The 14165-nt window shown below is 48.0% G+C and overlaps 2 protein-coding genes across 2 annotated transcripts in view; one reads left to right on the top strand and one right to left on the bottom strand.

Moving 5' to 3' along the window:
- LOC142245101 (endoribonuclease YbeY-like) overlaps positions 1–701 on the bottom strand; it is a 35298-nt gene extending 34597 nt beyond the window's left edge. The window contains exon 1 of the mRNA XM_075317430.1: positions 623–701. The gene's annotated coding sequence lies outside the window, so the exon portion shown is untranslated. The remainder of the gene's footprint in view (positions 1–622) is intronic.
- A 37-nt stretch (positions 702–738) lies between these two features.
- The window catches only part of MCM3AP (minichromosome maintenance complex component 3 associated protein), a 121884-nt gene continuing 108457 nt past the window's right edge, over positions 739–14165 (top strand). The window contains exon 1 of the mRNA XM_075317431.1: positions 739–818. Within this exon, the coding sequence (XP_075173546.1) occupies positions 815–818 (4 nt within the window). The 5' untranslated portion in view covers positions 739–814. The remainder of the gene's footprint in view (positions 819–14165) is intronic.

The following is a 14165-nucleotide window of genomic DNA, read 5'->3' as shown; positions in this document are numbered from 1 at the left end:
CGACCGGCCGCCTCACTGTGCGGGCGACCGGCCGTCTCACTGTGGCTGCCTGCGTCTCCGTGCTGGAGGCCCGCCGGCTGCCTGCGTGTCCATGCTGGAGGCCCGCCGGCTGCCTGCGTGTCCATGCTGGAGGCCCGCCGGCTGCCTGCGTGTCCATGCTGGAGGCCCGCCGGCTGCCTGCGTGTCCATGCTGGAGGCCCGCCGGCTGCCTGCGTGTCCATGCTGGAGGCCCGCCGGCTGCCTGCGTGTCCATGCTGAATGGGTGTGGATGGGGAGTGGATATGGGCGTGACTGTGAAATGGGTGTCGTTAGGGGGCGTGGCCTACAAATTTGCCGCGCGCCGCAAACTTTGTCCCTCTTTTCCTTCTTTAAAAGTTGGGAGGTATGGGGATTACCAATATGGACTCAGAACTGCTCGTGGTTCTGGGTACATATTGCACCTGACAGGTTCCCTTTAAAGTAACCGCTGTGCGATATGAAGTCTGGCTGGACAATGCACACGAGACACGGCCTCAGTCACACTGGAGGGGCAAACACACCATATCCTGCCATCCACGGACTGTATGGAGTTAAAAAAAAAATCACGTGACGAGAGCCGAGCGCAACGCGTCCAATCACTTACGTTATGTACGGGCTTGTGCTCCTGGACTCTGCACGAAAGCGGAACTTTCACTGCGAGACAGGGGGGAACCATACTTTTGATGGACCGAGAACACACCGGAAGTAAGGCTGTTTAGTCCGGAAGTTGATGGGTTTTTTTTAATTTCGGTTATTTTTCTCTTAGAAGAGGTGCAGCGGCCGGCACTGCAGGCGAATGTGTGAGTAGCGGTGTTAGCTGCCCGTCCCCCTCCTCCCGCTGTGTGATGTGTCCCCTCTGGCTCGTAGTTACCTCGTGTTGTGTCTCCACAAGTCTTTTGGTTTTCGCTCTCGGAGAATGCTGAAGCTTGTGGTTCCCCTGGTCACATGACTGATCCTCTTCTGTGGTATAATATAAGCGGCTGTTGTATGGAGTTCTGGTTGGATGTCCCTTTCTGGTTGGGATGTTTTGATTATGGAGAGCTGTATGGCGCAGTCTCAGGAGGAGCAGTGTATTGATTTCACTGATATTTATTATGTCACTTTTGGAGCCAGTGACATAGGGACCCAGTTCAAGGGTTTGTCCAAGAATTAAAGATTATCTATCATTAGGGCCAATTTATTTCATTTTTACTTAAAGGTTTATTCCAAGATCCCATCCCAATAGGTAATAGGTGTAATAATATCATCAAATCCGTCCAATTAAAAATGTAGAAACACCAATCTCCATATAACCATTCTGACCATAATTGCGGTTACAGTGCCACCCCAAGGTCACATTACCGCAGGCACAAACTCCATATCAATGCATGAAAAACAGGAGGAAAGGGAGTACAATGTGCAAATATCAAAATAAGGGGGAAACAAGGGGATCTGGTGAATAAACATAAAAATTGGGTGTTTAAAAACATATAACAGAGGGAGGGACTTGAAATGGGCATACAATACATGATATACACATGATCTAGCTCATATAAATGTATAATGGGTACAGTCACATCAGAATTGCGTATATACAGACAAGATCAAAAAAAGGGCAGAAAAGATCTTACATTAAAGTGACTAGTGCATATAAATCAACATGTCTCCAAAAAGCAGAGAATGGGCTTACTATATCCCATTTTCTAGTCTCTCAAAAGTTCCAAGTGCATAAATAACACACAAAGTAGAACATTGTTAGTACAGATGAGAACATGTACCCACCATAAAGTGCAGATGCCAGCAGAAAAGACCCAAAAAGCCCCGTCCCAGAGCAGAAGCTCCCCCCCCCCCCCCCCCAGCCCGTCAACACTTGTTTCGCCATTGGGAGACCAGTGCGTCCTGTTTGCAGCTCCATCAGGGAGGGAGAGAACATGTGTGCTCCTCATAGAAAGCGTCCATTTAATATGCCCGCCCTACACTACTTCCGCCTGCGTCATTCTCTGTAGTGACGCATGCGCAGTTGCTTGCCACAACACTGCGGGCGGTAGAATCCGTCAGACAGACATGGCGCATGTGCAGGAACAGATATGCGTCATTCTGTGCACCCGCCGCCACATAGACGGCAATCCACCAGCAGTGAAGCGGGGACCAACAGCGCATGTGTGCAAGAGGTGATATTCACAGTGAATATAGATAATAACATCAGATAGACAGGTGCTGCCATTCCGTATATCATATATCATACGTGGAACAACAATAGTGTTAACTTGCAGTATAATGGAAACATACCCCTCGATATATATTGTAAGAAATACAGCAAGATGTATACAGAAATAATTCATTATCACTCAACCAAAACGGAAGCATAAGAGGATATTCTTTCATTTTGATATAAATAATGGGGTCATCCAGTGGATTATTTCCAGAATACAGTTTCTTGTGGCAGAATGAATGGCATACAATCCAAGTCTGAATATGATGAGACAGGGGTACAAAGAAGATATATCAATTTTAGTGCAGTCAGCAAGAATACGCATATGTCAATGAGGAGAAACACAAAGAGGGAAAGTTAAAATAACATTAAAAACGAGATCTATATATATCTTGTTTTTAATATTTTAACATATATATATATATATATATATGATGAAATATTGATGTTGATAGGCAGCTCTCACAAAAACGGTACAAAACTAATAGTTTCCTTCAGTCCCTAGGGGGCCAATTTTTCGTAGGATCCATCGGGTCTCTCATTGAGTCAACTTCTTCTTGAGGTCACCGCCTCTGGATCCACCACTTATCACATCGATGCCCCTTACAATTTAGAGGAATCGCAGGAATGAGACGCCTTGAAATGTTGAGGAATGGTCTTTAAAAAGGTGTTATCTTCTGCAGACCTAGCTGCCTCGATATCCTGCACGGGAAGTGAGCCCAACATAGATCAAGAAGCACGGGCACGTGGCATAATATACCACGTGTGTAGTACCATATGTGATATACCTCCTTATTTCAAAGCGTCTCATTCCATCCGAAGAAGAGAAGGTCTTGGTCCGGATTATATTGTTACAGGCTAAACAATGTCCGCATTTGTAACAACCTATCAAAGGGGCACCAGTATTAAATGGACTCTGGACAGGAGGGACGTAGTGACTGTTCACCAGAATGTCTTTCAGGCTCCGGGAACGTCGTGCCATCATGAGTGGGGTGTCAGTCAGAACGCCTGACAAAATAGGATCAGATAATAAAATAGGCCAATGTTTCTTCAAGACGTCCCTCATGGCACCCCACTCATGATTAAACGTCCCGATGAACCTAAGTTCAGGCTCCAGGGGTTCCTTTTTGGAGGTATAAGAGAGGAGCTGAGGTCTAGGTGTCCTCTTAGCTCTCACATAGCCCCTTTTAATGGCTGTAGTGCTGTACCAACGATCCTGGAAGCGACGTCTGAGATCATGAGATTGAGCCTCAAACTTTTGGTCTGACGAGCAAATCAGCTTCATTCTCAGAAATTGTTCAGTTGGTATGGCTCGGATAGTAGAGGGAGTATGGGCAGATACTCACCATTGCGGAAGGCTTCTCCTCCGGGTTCTCCTTGTCAGTTTCAGACGCGCACTGCGCATGCGCAGTGCACGTCTGAAGCCGGCGAGTGAACACCCGGAAAAGAAGCCTGCCGCAATGGTAAGTATAAACGTGCGCAGGATAGAATGAGCGACGTGGTACCACGGAAAGTATGCAGACGACCATAGGGCAAGGCGCCGCCCATGGGGCCAGTGGCTCTGTCATTTACATAGGAAATATGAAAGTAATAAAACGTTTTTTATTACTTTCATATTACACAATTTTACAGCACAGGGATGGTTAGGGAGCTGCTATTAGGGCAAATATGCGTCTGCTAATATGTCAGATCGCATATTCTAGGTGACAGGTTCCCTTTAAGGTCATTACAGTTAAGCTGCCCCATAAAAGACTCAAGTTGCTCAAACGAGCCCTGCCAAAAAATTAAAACGTCATCAATATATCTTAGCCAGCACTGCACATGTGTGCTAGCCCTGGAGCCCCCGTCACCAAATACCAACCTCTCTCAGAAACCCAGGAAGAGGTTGGCGTACGAAGGCGCACAGGACGCGGCCATCGCAGTGCCCCGCCTCTGATGATAAAATTGATCTTTGAACAGAAAAAATTATGAGTAAGGGCAAAGTGGAGCAACTCAGGAATTAAATCCCCCATCCTGCCACACCGATTCCTTTTCGAGAAAACAGCGGACGGTGCCAGACCATCCTCATGTCCAATACTGGTGTATAAACTCTCGATATCCGCTGTGACTATGAGGACATCCTCGTCCACAAAAATGCCATCAGTCCTTTTCAGGACGTCCATGGTGTCCTTGACAAAAGAGGGGAGTGTCTCAACAATAGGTTTTAAATAATGATCAATTAATTTACAAATTGGTTCACATAACCTCTCTATGCCAGACACAATCGGCTGCCCCGGGGATTGACACCATCTTTGTGGATTTTGGGTAGAATATATAGTGTAGGTATTTTTGAGGATGTTTTAAGGAGGCCTTCCATCTTTTTGGTAATAATACCTTTCTCAAGCGCCGCCTCCAGTGTTTGTGCCAGCTCTTTGGTGAAAGTAGGTAAAGGACTATGTGAAAGCTTAGTATAAGTGTCCCTGTCCCTCAGCTGTCTCAAGGCCTCTTCCTCATATTTTTCAATAGCCCAGATCACCATGTAGCCCACCTTGTCCGTTGCCTTGAAGACGACAACTTTATATGATTTTAATTCTTCTAGAGCTTGCCGTTGTCTATAAGTAAGGTTATCCGACTTCCTTCTTGTGGAGATCTTCCTGAAGTCGTTCACGACAAGTCTGGTAAAGATGTCTGTCGCCGGGCAGAGGGACAAGGGAGGGAACCTGGTTGACCTGGGTAAAAGTGCTTTAGGAAACACACCTGAAATAGTTGTCTCCTGTTCGTGTAGGAGATCCTCTAAAGCCTGAAGGGCATCCTTTTCCAATTCACTCTCAACCTCCATGGTGTTCCTGTGGTATAGCCTCCTCAACATCACATTCCTTTCACCTTTCAATTTTTGAAAGTTATTGCTCAATTTCCTCATTAAGTTTGGAGACAAACTTGGGAGAGCATTTGTCCTTTATGGACCTCTCAATGTCTTCCAACTCAGACTCCATTTTAGCTATGGATTGGGTATTATGATCCCTAAGCAGTGACAAAAATCCCTTGGAGCAGGTTTGGGCCAGGTCTTCCCATTTGTTTACAAAGTCATCATCCCTTGTCACTCTGCCCGGCGATAGACATCTTTACCAGACTTGTCGTGAACGACTTCAGGAAGATCTCCACAAGAAGGAAGTTGGATAACCTTACTTATAGACAACGGCAAGCTCTGGAAGAATTAAAATCATATAAAGATGTCATCATCAAGGCGACGGGCAAGGGAGGCAACATGGTGATCTGGGCTATTGAAAAATATGAGGAAGAGGCCTTGAGACAGCTGAGGGACAGGGACACTTATACTAAGCTTTCACATAGTCCTTTACCTACTTTCACCAAAGAGCTGGCACAAACACTGGAGGCGGCGCTTGAGAAAGGTACTATTACCAAAAAGATGCTGGAGGGCCTCCTTAATACATCCTTAAAAATACCTACACTATATTTTCTACCCAAAATCCACAAAGATGGTGTCAATCCTCCGGGGCGGCCGATTGTGTCTGGCATAGAGGGGTTATGAGAACCAATTTGTAAATTAATTAATCATTATTTAAAACCTATTGTTGAGACACTCCCCTCTTTTGTCAAGGACACCACGGACGTCCTGAAAAGGATTGTTGGCATTTTTGTGGAGGAGGATGTCCTCATAGTCACAGCGGATATCGAGAGTTTATGCACCAGTATTGGACATGAGGATGGTCTGGCACTGGTCTGCTTTCTTCTCGGAATGGACAGTCGGTGTGGCAGGATGGGGGATTTAATTCCTGAGTTGCTCCACTTTGCCCTTACTCAAAATTGATCTTTGAACAAAATAAATTATCTTTAGAGGCGGGGCACTGTGATAGGCGCAACCTGTGCGCCTTCGTACGCCAACCTTTTCCTGGGTTTCTGGGAGAGGTTGGTATTTGGTGACGGGGGCTCCATGGCTAGCGCCCATGTGCAGTGCTGGCTAAGATATATTGATGACTTTTTAATTTTTTGGCAGGGCACCGTGGAGCAACTTGAGTCTTTTATGGGGCAGCTTAACTGTAATGACCTTAATATCAAGCTCACTTACAAGCATAGCCGCAGTTGCATTGACTTTTTAGATATCAGGATTGAGGTGGGCCTGGATCGCCTTATTCAAACTGATGTTTTCCGTAAGGACACCTCTATCATCTGCCCATACTCCCTCTACTATCCGACCCATACCGACTGAACAATTTCTGAGGATGAAGCTGATTTGCTCGTCAGAAAAAAAGTTTGAGGCTCAATCTCATGATCTCAGACGTCGCTTCCAGGATCGTGGCTACAGCACTAGAGCCATTAAAAGGGGCTATATGAGAGCAAAGAGGACACCTAGACCTCAGCTCCTCTATTATACCTCCAAAAAGGAACCCCTGGAGCCTGAACCTAGGTTCATTGGGATGTTTAATCATGAGTGGGGTGCCATGAGGGACGTCTTGAAGAAACATTGGCCTATTATATTATCTGATCCTATTTTGTCAGGCGTTCTGACTGACACCCCACTCATGATGGCACGACGTTCCCGGAACCTGAAAGACATTCTGGTGAACAGTCACTACGTCTCTCCAGTCCAGAATCCATTTAATACTGGTGCCCCTTTGATAGGTTGTTACAAATGCGGACATTGTTTAACCTGTAAAAATATAATCCGGACCAAGACCTTCTTTTCTTCGGATGGAATGAGACGCTTTGAACTAAGGAGGTATATCACATATGGTACTACACACGTGGTATATTATGTTACGTGCCCGTGCTCCTTGATCTATGACCAAATGTTTGGACACACCTTCTCATTCAAAGAGTTTTCTTTATTTTCATGACTCTGAATATTGTAGATTCACATTGAAGGCATCAAAACTAGGAATGAAAACATGTGGAATGAAATACTTAGTGTGAAACAACTGAAAATATGTGTTATATTCTAGGTTCTTCAAAGTAGCCACCTTTTGCTTTGATTACTGCTTCGCACACTCTTGGCATTTTTTTGATGAGCCTCAAGAGGTATTCACCGGAAATGGTTTTCAAACAGTCTTGAAGGAGTTCCCAGAGATGCTTAGCACTTGTTGGCCCTTTTGCCTTCACTCTGCGGTCCAGCTCACCCCAAACCATCTCGATTGGGTTCTTGTTTGGTGACTGTGGAGGCCAGGTCATCTGGCGTAGCACCCCATCACTCTCCTTCTTAGTCAAATAGCCCTTACACAGCCTGGAGGTGGGTTTGCAGCCATTGTCCTGTTGAAAAATAAATGATGGTCCAACTAAACGCAAACCTGATGGAATAGCACGCCGCTGCAAGATGCTGTGGTAGCCATGCTGGTTCAGTATGCCTTCAATTTTGAATAAATCCCCAACAGTGTCACCAGCAAAGCACCCCCACAGCATCACACCTCCTCCTCCATGCTTCACGGTGGGAACCAGCCATATAGAGTCCATCCGTTCACTTTTTCTACAAAGACTCGGTGGTTGGATCCAAAGATCTCAAATTTGGACTCATCAGACCAAAGCACAGAATTCCACTGGTCTAATGTCCATTCCTTGTGTTCTTTAGCCCAAACAAGTCTCTTCTGCTTGTTGCCTGTCCTTAGCAGTGGTTTCCTAGCAGCTATTTTACTTACCTTAAAGGCCTGCTGCACAAAATCTCAAAAGGTGTGTCCAAACGTTTGGTCTGTACTGTGTGAATGTGTGTGTGTGTGTGTGTGTGTGTGTGTATTTTATATTTCTTTGTGTTTCTCCTCGTTGACATATGCCTATTCTTGCTGACTGCACTGAAATTGATATATCTTCTTTGTACCCCTGTCTCATCATATTTAGACTTGGATTGTATACCATTCCTTCTGCCACAATAAACTGTGTTCTGAAAATAATCCACTGGATGACCCCATTATTTATATCAAGATGAAAGAATATCCTCTTATGCTTCCGTTTTTGTTGAGTGATAATGAATTATTTCTGTATACATCTTGCTGTATTTTTTACAATATATATTGAGTGGTATGTTTCACTTAGACTGCATGTTAATGTAGTGCCCCTGAGACTGGTTGCTACAGAGTATATCATTATATCCTTCCCGGGTAGGAAGAGGTTAACCCGGTAAGTTTACACACACCTTAGGCTAGTTTCACACTACGTCTTTTTAACATCCGCTGAAAACGTTTTTTTAGCGGAAGTACGGATCCTGCTTTTACAGCAAATAACGTATGCAAACGCATATGTTATTTTGCAGGATCCTGCACTGGATGTTAGGGGCGGGCAAAGGAGTCATGTGATCGGGATTGAGGGGAGCTAGACTGCGAGGAGGCTTCTGACAGCTGCATACGCTGGTAACCAAGGTAAACATCGGCCTTGGATACCCGATATTTACCTTGGTTACGAGTGTCTACAGCTGCTAGGAGCCGGGCTGCGTGCACATGAGAGAGAGAGAGAGAGAGAGAGAGAGAGAGAGAGAGAGACCGACCGACCGACCGACCGACCGACCGACCGACCGACACCGACACCGTCCCGGGCATGCTCAGTACAGAATCAGGATCCTGTTATAACGCAACTGAACGACTTTTGGTAGGCAGGATCCAGCACTCATTGACATGCATTGCAGCTCGCGGCGCAATGTCAAGGATCCTGTGACATACGTTAATTTGACAAAGCCAAAAAACGCTACATGTTGCGTTTTTGAAACATGTTAAATTAACGCAAAATGACGGATCCTGCGTCTAACGGACGCAAACGAATGCAAACGGAAGTGGACGCGAGTCCATTGAAAATGCATTAAACACAAAACGGATTTGCACAGGATCCGTACTTCCGTTAAAAAAACCTTTTCAACGGATGTTAAAAAGACGTAGTGTGAAACCAGCCTTACATAGTTTGTTTAAACACAGGAAGTGACTCAGCCAGTTCCTAGCAGACACAGGCACAGGGGGAACTCCAGGTCACCATAACAACGAACTGGATCCTTGCGAAGGTGGGGGGGGCAGGAGTAGGAGTAAGTTACAAAGCAGACAGGAAGTCGAGTCCGTTCCAGTCAGAGAGAGACAGAGCAGACACGCTGTGGAGCAGCTCCCTGAGGGGTTGCTGCTAGGCACCCCTTGGGGAGGTAGAACAGAACCGTCTGGGAAGTAACACCTCACCGACCTCTGCAGGAGTCTCCTGCAGAGGAGAACCAGCCGGACCGGGGCAAGTAACACCTGGAGGGACGGGACCCGGTACCAGTAATTGTGGGCTCAAGGAGTACAGTCGCTGGGAGAGCACGGGTAGTACTCCCAGGACTAAGCACAGGCGTGGTGCAGAACCCTAGGTCAGACAGACGCTCCAGGCTCATCGGATAACTCTCCCCGGTGAGGGGATCTCCATGGTCCCTCACCAACGTGAGTGTCCGGAGCACAGCAGCAAAAGGAGAACCTAGGGAGCTGAGACAGACGTCCAACCCAGACAAGGTTCAAGCTGCCTGCATACGGGCGAAGACTGAGAGACTAGGAGGGCACCCTAGAATGGTTCCGGCTACAGGGACCCACCAAGTACAGAGTTGTGCACAGAGGAGAAAGCCCACTGATTACCAGACCGGACCAGACCTCAGACCTGCCCGTGATCGACCGGAGTCTCTGAATGCAAAGACCAGCACCTGGGCGCGATACCATCTTAACCAGAGAATAAAAGCATCTGGAACCCGCACCCAGTGACTCTGTGAGTAATTGCCGCTGTCCTGCATCCCGGCGCTCCCGCTGACTGTCGCCCCGTTCTCGCCAACATCCCGAGGTCCCGCTATGCATGTGGGGAGCGATACCATCCTGGCTGCACCCAACACCAGCCCCGGAGAGAGACTCTGCAGCGGCGGCTAATTCCTGGCCGTGCACCATGGGTGGCGCTGCAAAGCATCCCCCATTCCCATCCAACACCGCTCCTGGGAGAGGATAAGCCGCAGGAAGGGTCAGCGGCAGAGGAGGCAGAGACCCAGTCGCCATTGCAACCGGCGACATGCTTCCCAGGGACCCTTCTCCCTCCTTCTATGCCCCCTCGCACTTGTTTGTCTTTTCATGTAGCCAATGGTGCCACGGAGCCGGGTCAAGCCAGTCACAGCAACCCTAAGAAACCACTGGCCCGGTGACGAGTACCTTAAAGCCCAGTGGGGCGCTACATTAACACTATTGTTGTTCCACCTTATGATTGCCGTCTATGTGGTGGCGGCATGTACGTGGGAGCAGAATGACGAGTTTCTGTTCCTGCGCATGCGCCGTGTCTGTTTGACGGCTTCTCCCGCCCGCGGTGTTGTGGCGAGCAACTGCGCATGCGTCACTAAAGATGATGTCTCAAGCGGAAGTAGTGTAGGGTGGGCATATTAAATGGACACTTTCTGTGAGAAGCACACATGTTCTCTCCCTGCCTGAGGAAGCTGCAAATGGGACGCAGTTGTCTTTCGACGGCGAAACACGTGTTGGCGGGCTGGGGGAAAGCTTCTGCCCTGGGACGGGGCTTTTGGGGTCTTTTCTGCTGGCATTTGCACTTTATGGTGGGTACATGGTCTCATCTGTACAAACAATGTTCTCCCTTGCGTGTTATTTATGCACTTGGCACTTTTGATACAGACTAGGAACTGGGATATAGGAAGCCCATTGTCCGCTTTCTCTTTCGCTTCATTGGGGGACACAGGAAACCATGGGTTTATGCTGCTGCCACTAGGAGGCGACACTAGGCAAAAAATAAAAGTTTAACTTCTCCTCCACAGTATATACCCACATACCGGCAGGAAGTTATTCAGTTTTTTGCTTAGTGTTGTAGGAGGTGGACATGGGTCTTTTTCTCAGCCCCAGTTTTTTCCACAATCACCGCTCTTTTACACTAATATTTCCTCCTTTTCTATTTCAGAAATCAAGCATTTGCTAAGGACAACAGAGTGTAATGAGTCGCTCTGTTCTCCCACACAGCGACCGAGAGCACAGGAGACATGATAGATCATACTGTTGTCTCTCAGGTCTGGATGGCAGGATCAATTTACACTAACGTGTCGGCGTTTAGTGTTTGGGCGGGGAGGCATCACGATCCTAGCCAAGTCTCCGTCCCGCTTGCTATAAAGAGCGAGAAGCGAGACCGTTGAGACAGAAGAGGATACTATACAGATAAAGCGTGGCCATGAGACAGAAGGAAACCTCTCCAGCCCACACACCCACCAGAGTGAAGCATGGCCATGAGACAGAAGGGAGGAAAAGTCCAGGTACCTCCAACCTCGGTGAAGACAAGGTAGGACTGTGTTTCCGGCCTCCCAAGCCTCCCTCCATTCAATATCCGCATAGGGACTCCTAGGCAGTGTCACCATAGGGACTCCACAACCCCACTCACCTCTCTCAGCGGTGGCAGCAAATGCCACTCACATCCCTGCATAGCATGCGATAGCTGGGTGGATCCATCACATATCCACCAGTATTTCCTCCCATTACACGAGGAAGCAGCACAGAGGTAATCCTCAGGCATGCCTATATAGCCATTTTAGTCTCCATGTGTAGTTCTATTCCCCTCCATAGCCACACATGCTGGATAAAACCACGCCTCCCTGGGCCATCTTGGTTAGCATGTGTTTCTTTGTTCCTCAGAGAGGAGAGTCTGGGCACGCCCCTCTACCAGTGCTGACTCTTAGGGTACTTTCACACTTGCGTTGTGCGGCATCCGTTGCAATCCGCCGCCTTGCGGAATTACGGTAACCGTTGCAGGAGGCCGCTTATTCCTCATAGGCTTCTATTAAGGGCGGATTGCAATGGATGGTCTTGCGTTGCATCCGCCTCGCGGCGCATCAATTGTTTTGTCGGTGACCGTCAGTAATCGTCGGGCGGAAGAAACGCTGAATGTAGCTTTTTCTGTTGCTGTAAAAAAAACACACTCCGCAGTATTCCGTCGGAATCCGTTAAGAGGCATAATGAATGTCTATGGTGCTGGATTCCGTCGCCATGCATTTGTCGATGGATTGCAGTGCAGGATTCCGTCACGTTCTTCTGAGCATGCTCAGCAGAACGTTCTAAATAGTTTAAAATCACTCCTGGTCTTTCTCTCTATCTATCTCTATCTCTCTCTCTCTCGGTCTGTCTCTCCCTCTCACCCCCTCTCTTATACTCACCGATCACGGGCGTGGCGCTGCACAGCTGTCACACTGCTCTGGTGGCTTCTCCTCTTTTGAAAATGCCGGCTGCTCATTATTCCATCTCTTATTCCCTGCTTCCCCCGTTCACCGGCGCCTATGATTGGTTGCAGTCAGACGCGCCCCCACGCTGAGTGATGGCTTTCTCACTGCAACCAATCACAACCGCCGGTGGGCGGGTCTATGTAGTGCATTAAAATAAATAATTTAAAAAAACGGCGTGCGGTCCCCCCCAATTTTGATACCAGCCAAAGTAAAGCCACATGGCTGAAGGCTGGTATTCTCAGGATGGGGAGCACTACGTTATCCATTTGATGCGACAGTCCCGGGACTCTAACGGCTCATCCCGAACTGCCCTGGTGGCAATTGGGGTAATAAGGAGTTAATTGCAGCCCATAACTGCCACTAAGTCCTAGGTTAATCATGGCAGGCGTCTATGAGACACCCCCAATGATTAACCTCTAAGTGAAAGTAAATAAACACACCCGAAAAAATACTTTATTTGGAATAAAGACAAAAAACCACCCTCTTTCACCACTTTAGTAATCCCCAAATACCCCTCCAGGTCCGACATAATCCACACGAGGTCCCACAATGCTTTCAGCTCTGCTACATTGGAAGCTGACTGGAGCGGCAGTAGAACACCGCCGCTTACTGTGAGCTCCACAGAGCAACTGAAGTGAGTCGTACTGTCAGCGGGGGACATCACTGAGGTAGTGCCTGGGTGTGTGTGGTGATGATGGGGGCGGTAGTGCCTGAATGTGTGCGGTGATGATGGGTGCAGTAGTGCCTGGGTGTGTGCAGTGCTGATGGGTGCAGTAGTGCCTGTTTGTGTGCAGTGCTGATGGGTGCAGTAGTGCCGGGGTGTGTGCGGTGATGATGGGGACGGTAGTGCCGGGGTGTGTGCAGTGATGATGGGGGCGGTAAGGCCTGGGTGTGTGCGGTGATGATGGGGGCAGTAGTGCCGGTGTGTGCAGTGATAATGGCAATGCGTAATTTCAAAGGAATCCGTGGCCTTTAAATCACACTATTTACAATGCATCTGTCACATGCGTCACACTACGCATTGTGACAGATGCCAAACGACGCAAGTGTGAAAGTACCCTTACAATGATGCCAGCTGTACAGTCCACACCCAATCGGAGCACAGACCATGTGACCCTGTTGGGCCCAATGAGAGTACAGACCATGTGACTGGTCTCAAGGCAGGAAAGGCTGCACACCTCTCCACTAGTTTGCTGGTAATGCAAGCAAATTCAACATACACAATGTGAAGCTCAATCACAGTACAGTGTCTATTTGTTCTTCCAGCTATGCAAACAAATGCAGCACATACAATGTAAGGGTACCGTCTCACTAAACGACGTACCAGCGATTACGACCACGATATGACCTGGTCAGGATCGCTGGTGCATCGCTACATGGTCGCTGGTGAGCTGTCAATCAGGCAGATCTCATCAGTGACCAGCCCCCAGCCAGCAGCGACGCGTGGAAGCAATGCTGCACTTAGTAACTAAGGTAAATATCTGGTAACTAAGCAAAATGCTTTGCTTGGTTACCTGATATTTACCTTGGTTACTAGCGTACGCCGCTCTCAGGCTGCAAGTGCTGGCTCCCTGCACTCGTAGCCAGGGTATACATCTGGTTATTAAGCAAACCGCTTTGCTTATTTACCCGATGTGTACTCTGGCTACGCGTGCAGGGAGCAGGGAGCCAGCACTGGCAGCCTGAGAGCGGCGTACGCTAGTAACAAAGACAAATATCGGGTAACCAAGCAAAGCGCTTCGCTTAGTTACCCGATATTTACCATTGCTGCCAGACGCCGGC

Source organism: Anomaloglossus baeobatrachus, chromosome 7 (genome assembly GCF_048569485.1).
Source record: "Anomaloglossus baeobatrachus isolate aAnoBae1 chromosome 7, aAnoBae1.hap1, whole genome shotgun sequence".
NCBI lineage: Eukaryota > Metazoa > Chordata > Amphibia > Anura > Aromobatidae > Anomaloglossus > Anomaloglossus baeobatrachus.
Note: the sequence above shows the minus strand (reverse complement) of the source record. Positions and strands in the feature narration are given on the sequence as shown.